This window comes from Lytechinus variegatus, chromosome 19 (assembly GCF_018143015.1).
Source record: "Lytechinus variegatus isolate NC3 chromosome 19, Lvar_3.0, whole genome shotgun sequence".
NCBI lineage: Eukaryota > Metazoa > Echinodermata > Echinoidea > Temnopleuroida > Toxopneustidae > Lytechinus > Lytechinus variegatus.
In genome coordinates, this window is record NC_054758.1 from 17,409,164 (window position 1) to 17,417,975 (window position 8,812).

The following is an 8,812-nucleotide window of genomic DNA, read 5'->3' on the forward strand; positions in this document are numbered from 1 at the left end:
AACTTGGACATAAGAGTAACCATGTATCACTGAACATCTTGTGCGAGTTAGAGTAGTATTCATAGTCAGCACTGCTGCTATATTGAACCGCGTGATGCAGGTGAGACGGCCAGAGGCATTCCACTTGTTACGAATTTGACGATTAGGACCTCCTTGCCTGAAGCACAAAATGTTAAAATAATGGAATTCCACGTGTTTAGGGAGGAATGACACTTCATTTTACATGACAATGACGAGAAAATCAAAATATTTCATATTTCATATAATAAAATACATTTGGATGTAACTGGCTCGTTCATGTAACTATTTTGTTGAAAATAAGCAAAACTTTAAAATGCCATAACTTTCTTATTTTACATCCGATTTTGATGAAATTTTCAGTGTTGTGCTTGTTGAATTTTTCTCTTTTTATTCAAATCAAGTTTTTGTTGGGGTGGACTTGTCCTTTAAACATCTATAACATGGCAGAACTTTCAAATGCATTCATTTTCTGGCGGGGTTCACTAACTTTGTAGCACCACTGTATCATATTTCACCCTTTTTTTCTTTCCTATTCTTCTCCCCCCCCCCCCCTCTTTTTTTAATCTGTTTGTAGAAATTTTGGGGTTCCTTGGCCACCATATTCTGTTTGTGGTAACTCCCGTAGGAACTCGGCAGGACAGCATTTTGCTGGTAAACGCCAAGCTGGTATATAACCAATTACCTATGAAACATTTTATGTCTAGGTTAATCAGTCATAATGGCTGACGTTATAGACGACAGATATCACTCTCGGGCCTTTTTATGAAAGTGGAGACAATGGCAGAGTTGGGATTCGAACTCATAACCTTGCGATTATGAGTCCAATGCTCTAACCACTGGACCACACGACCCTAAATTGCCCTCTCACACCCCATCTGACGCTAATGATTCCAAACATAGTGTCTCAAATCACAAAGGGACATGATTTTAAACCACAGTTAACCCGACTCTTTGGTTACATACGATAGAGTTCTAAAGGTACATCAAACTTCTACAGAGAATCCTGAAATTTTGCCAGAAATATTTTACATACTAATTCATCAAATATTTATTTGAAAAAGGTACACAAAAATCTTCTCTGTCATTTTCAATTCGCGTTTGCACAGGTCAATTTCTCAATGCATTAATCTGCACCCCTCATATGTATGTAACAAATATAGATACTCGTTATTTATTCATGTGAATGCCTCGTTCGTTGAAATTGAACTCTTTGAGTGAATTATTTTCAATGATAATAATAATAGTCAGTTCTTGTATAGCCTATAACACATTTTGAATAACATCTCTATGCGCTTCCAAAGGACTTGGATATTATTGTCTCGGATGTAGCTCAAACAGCTTTCAAGCGCTCAGTGCATTTCAAGGAATAAATTCCTGCCAGGTACCCATTTATCCCACCTGGGTTGAGTGCAGCACAATGTGGATAAATGTCTTGCTGAAGGAAACTGCGCCATGGCTGGGATTTGAACCCATGACCCTCTGTTTCAAAGTCCGGAGACGAATCCACCGGGCCACGATGCTCCACAAAATGATGCTGGATGAACACCACATAAATGTTTTTTCTTCAATTTTTTAGGTCCACAATGTAAATTTGGCCCTGGATCTGATGGACGATGCTGGTCTCCCTAAGGCTAAGGCCAGAGCTGAGGGTGAGTTTGTCATGTAATCCTGGGTCCCGTCTTACAAAGAGTTGCGACTGATCTGATCGACCACAACTGTGGAACCCAGCAACATCAACATCTAAAATGCTTGTTTATTCGAAATATGTTCTAGATATGATGTATATTCATACATGTACATTCATCATTCTCTTGAAGATTCAATGTGATTCTCTTTGTTCACTAAGGAGATTGTGCACATTTCCTGGAGAAAAAATAATGATATGGATGGATTTCCATGCAGTAGAGATTGATTGGATCAATCGCAACTCTTTGTAAGACGGGGCCCTGTTACTCCTTGATGGGATGAATTTTTTTCATTTGGTTTTGCAAAAAGGAACGTGCTACAATGATGATACATAGCACTTACAAACTTTTCAAAAGAGGGGAGTATTATCCTAATTTTGTACATCCCTGTCTATGAAGACCATTTGTCCAGAAAACACCTGGGGCCTGTTGCATAAAACTTTTTACCTGAGAAAACTCTGGTAAAAACTGAAAACTAAGGTTAGTCTGATTTCTGCAATTGACTTTAACACAGGGCAAGAACTCCGGTAAAAACAACCTGAGTTTTCTCAGGTAAAAAGTTTTATGCAACAGGCCCCTGGGCTGTGTATCACAAAAGGTTTGCGATGAATTGCAAATATGAAGGAACCGCACCGATTGGTTCCCGGTCAGTATTTTAAACAGAGCGCGCATGCAACGATGATCTTGATTGGTCATTGGTATTTAGCGATTGATTGCAAACCTTTGTGTTAGGAAGCTCAGCTTATGAAAATGTTTTTTCTCTTGTGTCATTTTCATAATCACAATGATTGTGTATTATTATCATTTTTATTATGGTTTTTATTATCCATTCTGTTTTATTTTTTCTTTATGTGAGGGTTTCATTTCTAATTAAAAAAATAATTAATTTAAACTATAACAGCAGTAGCAACAATAGTAGTAGTATTAGTAGTAGAAGTAGTAGTAGTAGTAGTAGTAGTAGTAGTAGTAGTAGTAGTAGTAATAGTAGAGTAATTAGGCATATTATATAAAAGGACTGTCAAATTTTATATAAGCCATGTTTCAGATGTAGCAATTATAGCAAATGCAGTAATAGCAGCAGCGGTGGTAGTAGTGGTAGTGGCAGTGAAATAAGTAGCAGCAGTAGTGGTAGAAGAATTAGTAGTAGCAGAAGCAGAAGTAGAAGTACATGTAGTAGTAGTGGTAGTGGTAGTGGTAGTAGTAGTAGTGGTGGTAGTAGTGGTAGTAGTAGTAGTAGTAGTAGTAGTAGTAGCAGTAGCAGCAGCAGGAGCAGCAGCAGCAGCAGTAGTAGTAGTAGTAGTAGTAGTAGTAGTAGTAGTAGTAGTAGTAGTTGTAGCAGTAGTAGTGGTAGCAGTAGCAGCAGTAGTAGTAGTGGTAGCAGTAGCAGCAGCAGTAGTAGTAGTAGTAGTAGTAGTAGTAGTAGTAGTAGTAGTAGTAGTAGTAGTAGTAGTAGTAGTAGTAGTAGTAGTAGTAGTAGTAGTAGTAGTAGTAGCAGGAGCAGCAGCAGCAGCAGCAGCAGCAGCAGCAGCAGTAGTAGTAGTAGTAGTAGTAGTAGTAGTAGTAGCAGCAGTAGCAGTAGTAGTAGTAGTAGTAGTAGTAGTAGTAGTAGTAGTAGTAGTAGTAGTAGTAGTAGTAGTAGTAGTAGTAGCAGTAGCAGCAGCAGCAGCAGCAGCAGCAGTAGTAGTAGTTGTAGCAGTTTGTGGTTTTATTCTTGACAATTATTATATCTTTTGTTATTCTTTATACAATCATTAATTTCCATTGATCAAATATATTATTTTCTTCCAGATGTTGCCCAACTTCATCTTAAATCCATGCTTCGTCTCATCTACAATCTATTTCTGAGATACAAGCAAAATGATATTTTCATCTAACTTCCTCCGCCCTCTTTCTTCTCCTCTGGGTATTTTCATATCAATTTTAAATGCCTGCTTTTATAGATGTGGTATATTTGAATCAGTCGTTCAAATCTAACTACTAAAACGAAATTGGTGCTCATTTTTTTTGCTCGAATGAGATATGCGTTTTCTGTGTTCTGTGAATACGTGTTGTCTTATTAACACATCTAAGTTTTGTTTATTTCACTTTGCCTTTCTTTTCTTTATTCATTCTTTCTTTATTTACTACCTTCCATTGTCTTTCAATGATTGTAATTCGGTCTTCTTCTTTTTTTCCTTTCGTTATTTTCCTTTCATTTCTTTCTCTTTTTTCTGTAATATTTTCTTGTTTACATGTTTCCCTTCTATTCTCACTCTTTAAAATCCATTCTTTAAAATCCATATCAAGTTTCTAGCTATCTAACTTTCTTAATTAATCCATTAAAGAATATATTTTATTTACTCTCTCATTTATTCTTTCATTTATCACATTCCTATTCCTTGTCTCATTCTTCCTCATCATGCCATCTACTTTTTCTGTTCATCTTTCTTTTAACCTTAAAAGAGCCGGGTTATTTGGACCCATCTCTCAGCCGATGGGGGCGAAATCTGCCCCCCCCCGCGATCTCCGCTGTCGATCGCACGAGCGCTGCAAAAATATTTTCTCTTACATTCTTTCTGATTATCTTGCCCTTTAAACTTTCTTTATCTATCTTCTCCCATTGTTATTACAATGCAAAAACTCTGGTGTTGATTTAACACCTACCCGGAATCTATATGTCCACACCAGAGAAGTATTGAAACAACACCAGTTTTGAATCAAACCAGTGCTGTTTTAATACTAATTGGTGTTGTATAAATACCTATTGGTGTTAGACCAAATTGAAACTGGTGTTGATTAGCACTCCTCTGGTGTGGACAAATATATATTCTGGGCTGGTGTTTAATCAACACCAGAGTTTTGCAGTGTAACATTTTCATTTACCATTCTTCCCGTCCCCTCAAAACTACATACTCCTATATTCTGCACCGTGCCAACTTTCATGTCCTTAGTATATCATTGATGGCTATTCTAGATTCAAATTTCTTACTTTTCAAATATATTCCATTGTCTATCATTAAAGGAATGGTCCAGGCTGGAAATATTTATATCTCAGTAAATAGAGTAAAGTTCACAGAGCAAAATGCTGAAAATTTCATCAAAATCAGATAACAAATAACAAAGTTATTGAATTGTAAAGATTTGCATTATTCCGGTGAACCAGTACTAGGCATGTCTTTGTTTCTTTGCATTTTATTATAGGAAATTAGGTTTACAGAAATTTTGTACCAAGAACTAAACTATTGGATTTACAACTGATAGAGTGCATTAGTTATTTATTGGTGCAACTTATTTCATCATAATGGAGACACATCATTTACACATGAATGAAAAAATGAAACATTTATGAATTCATGCAATAACATAAGAAAAAGGAAAGTGGAGATGTGTCATCATTATCCCACCTAATGAATATTCATGACGATTTGCATTATAACTGTTTTTACAAAATATTGTTATTTGTTATCCAATTTTGATTAAATTTTCAGCATTTTGCTCTGTGAATTTTATTCTATTTACTTAGATATAAATATTTTCAGCCGGAGTATCCCTTTTAACAGCTACAAGTATCTTTTTTTTCCTTTCCATCTTTAATAGTTGTTGTGGAGATTGCAAAAATAATGTTCTGATTTCATTTTTTTCAAGGTAAAATTTTAGTACTTACCTAATGGTCTCTAACGCAGTTCAGTTTTGTGAAGTACCAAGAAAGAAAGATATCCATGCACCATTCATGAATGATTATATCGTCGCACGCACCACAAACCGTCCTCTCTGCGCAGATACAGTGCACTATCGCGCCTCGCGATTTCACCTCGAACCGTCCTCTCTGTTACGATGCCCACTGTGGCGTAAATAATTCACTTCAAGAAAATGTAAAGATACAGGATGAAACTTTGGAACCTGAACTATCGAACAAAGACACCGGTAAATAATTCGCTCTCCTTGTAGGTGCACTTATTGATGGTTTTAAAAAAAATTTTTTTTAAATGCGTTCTCTGCAAAATTAACTTTCGCGTCGAAGTGCGGTGCAGAGAGGACGGTTCGTGGAGCGTGCGACGATATGTGCCAATAGTAGAAATACGAGATGCATGTGTTATGTGATCGTTTTGAATGGCGGCAAACATAATTGTCATCAAATTCTACCATTTGACGATGAAAGAGGTTAATCTCAAAGTTTATACAGGGCATGTTCTTGAAATTGTGTGGTAGTGATTGTTATACAATTAACATGTTGATGACTGATGTGTGTAAAAAGATATTAGTTGTTAGATTTCTCTATGAAATAGTAAATGGTAATTCTGTGTGGAATGAATATCATTAATTTCTGAGTAAATATATATTAATAGCATGTCGGAATAGAAATTATACAACTTTTTAAAATATAGTTATAGTAATAGCCATACACTTATTATCGTTTTTACAATGAATTCCGCTCAAAATAGAAAAAAAATATTGCTGTTTTGTCTCCATTTTATGTACTTATTCCCGAGAGCAATTCTAAATAACAAAATTTGCCATATTCAAGTTGTTTTTTAATAGGCTAGAAAATGGCTGTAAAAGGAGAGACAAAACTGCTACAAAAGAGCATATTGCTCACTGAATTTGATTGTTTAAGCTTTAACTGACATAGGATGGCTGCAAATATTAAGTACTCGTGAATAATTTGCAAAAGGAGTCACTCTTATTACAGTAGTGCACTACAGATCGAACCATATTGATGAAATTGGTGATTGACTTGTGAGACTTTCTAAGATTTGCTCCAAGAAAGTGATCAATTTTATCTCCTTGTGCTATACTGAAATGTGAAATGAAAAATCGCTTGTAAGTCCTCCATGTGAACTTTCAATTGGTTGAAAAGTTATGATTGATATTTTTGTGAATTAGGTTTGATAACAATTCTTACTGCAAAGGAAGCCTGATCATTGTTTTAGATCCCTCTTAAAATGCATCTAAAAGTGAAAGGCAATCCCCCCTTCAAAAAATAAAAAATAAATTATTTGCCAGTATAAATGGGCAGTTTTGATTTGTTGACAATCAAGATTGCATTTGATATCTTTGTAAATCGGAATCGAGTGCAACTCTTTAATCAAATAGCATCAGGTTAATGTGAAAAAACCTGTGTGAAATGCAACTAAAATCACTCGCAAGTTTTAATTGCGCTCTTTTGATTGATTAAAACTCAAGTTTTGTTTGATAGTTTTGTAAATTGTGTTTGATTTTATTCTCTTTATGCAAAGAACCCCATGTCAATGTTGAAGATAAATGGCATTTGTGGGAACGATTTCAAAATGAGTTTGTGCAGAATCCAATAAAATGACCACCCAAGTGTCTTGTTTGCATAAATTAAAAAAAGAGATATGTGCCAAAGGATTCTTGAAGAAATTCTGTAATTGCTGAAGAATTAGCAAAGTAGCATGGGTCTCAATCAAAATGTCAGGTATATTTATCCAAGGAATAATATACACTGTCCCACATATTTCTATTCTGTGTCGGTGATCTACAATGCAAAGGTTTTTCAGCTTAGATTTCATTATTTCACAAAGTTCAGTTCATGTAACTACACCAGAACTATATCTACTGTGATATAGTGATAAGTAACTTGGTTTTACAGACTTTCTTGTGAATTGAATGTTTGATACAACTACTTTCATTTTATTGTTAAGGAGCCATTTTGAAATGGATCTGAAAACTGCTTGCAAGACAAGTAATGGTATGTCTTCTTCTTTCTTTATTTCAATGACAGATGTGGTGAATTTAGACTTGAAATCAACTCTGAGGGTACTCTACAACATATTTACCAAGTACAAGAATGTTCCATGAATCACATCTTCTATCAATTAAGTTTTATAGATATGCATCAGTCTTGGAGCATGTTACAAAGAGTTGCAATTAATCGGATCAATCACAACTATAGAAAGCCAGCAAAGTCAACATATTCAATGCATGTTTGCTCAAATTTTTTTCTAGATATGAATGTATATCCATAAATTCATTGAATTCTCGACAATTTGGTGTGTTTGCCTTTGGTTACAAAGGACATTTCACAAATTTCCTGTTAAGAAATTATGACACTGATGGATTTCCATAGAGTTACGATTGATTGGATCAGTCGTAACTCTTTGTAAGACGTGGCCTGGACTCTCAATAGAGCGTGTGTGTAATGAAATGTTGATGGAAGGGCACCCAAGATAAACATGGAAAACAATGTTTTGATTTCATTTTCCAAGGTGATTTTTAAAAATATATTATTGCCATTCTTGTGTGGATCCGGACAGCAATCGATGCAAATCTGTCGCAAAATTATTGTATACAGGTGCCACGACTGCAGACAAGCAAAGACAATATGCAAATTATTAATATTTGATATAAGTGATGTGAATGGTTTATAAACTTTAGAGGGCGCCATATCAAAATTTATTTGGAAACCATTGAGTTGACGAAAAGTTTTCTTTGTTTTTTTTTCATCCCATTTCCCCCTTCCTATTTAAACACCAACCCACCTTATACATTTGCCCTTTTGTTATTCATAGTTTGAGTTTATTACGATTTCAATATTTTTTCATGTTTCTGATATTTATTGTCTTGATATTTTTATGAAAATAGACCATAGATCTGTATTGAGCAGCAGGTTTCAGCCTCTCTTTACTTCACTTTATAATCAGAAGGATATTACTTCATATGTCTAAAGGCCACCGCACACCTTACGACCCGACTGGTCGCCGACTGGCTTGCGACTGGGTGAGGGGAGATGAGTCGCAAGGCAGTCATAAGCCTCGACACCGCACACCTTGTGATCCGATCTGCGACTCACGCATGCGCTTTTTGCTTTTTGGCATAGCATCTGAGAAATTGCGCTTACTACTGCGTATGCGCGTTGTTTATCATAATACACGTTATGCAACTCTGCTGTCTGATTGGCTGGAGGTTGGATTGAGCTTGCGATCCAGTCATAAGGATTCAACATGTCAAATCCTTCCGATTTTCCTTGCGACTTGTCTCTGACCGGTCTGCGACTCTGAAGCTGACAAGCGCTGTGACGTCACATCTCCCCTCACCCAGTCGCAAGCCAGTCGGCGACCGGTCGGGTCGTAAGGTGTGCGGTGGCCTTAAAATGCAAAGGGCACGTT

At 36.0% G+C, this 8,812-nt stretch overlaps 1 protein-coding gene across 1 annotated transcript in view; it reads left to right on the forward strand.

Moving 5' to 3' along the window:
- LOC121406314 (beta-parvin-like) overlaps positions 1-7,596 on the forward strand; it is a 28,566-nt gene extending 20,970 nt beyond the window's left edge. The window contains exons 11-12 of the mRNA XM_041597327.1: positions 1,598-1,670; positions 7,429-7,596. Coding sequence (XP_041453261.1) covers positions 1,598-1,670; positions 7,429-7,505 — 150 coding nt within the window. The 3' untranslated portion in view covers positions 7,506-7,596. The remainder of the gene's footprint in view (positions 1-1,597; positions 1,671-7,428) is intronic.
- The last annotated feature ends 1,216 nt before the right edge of the window (positions 7,597-8,812 follow it).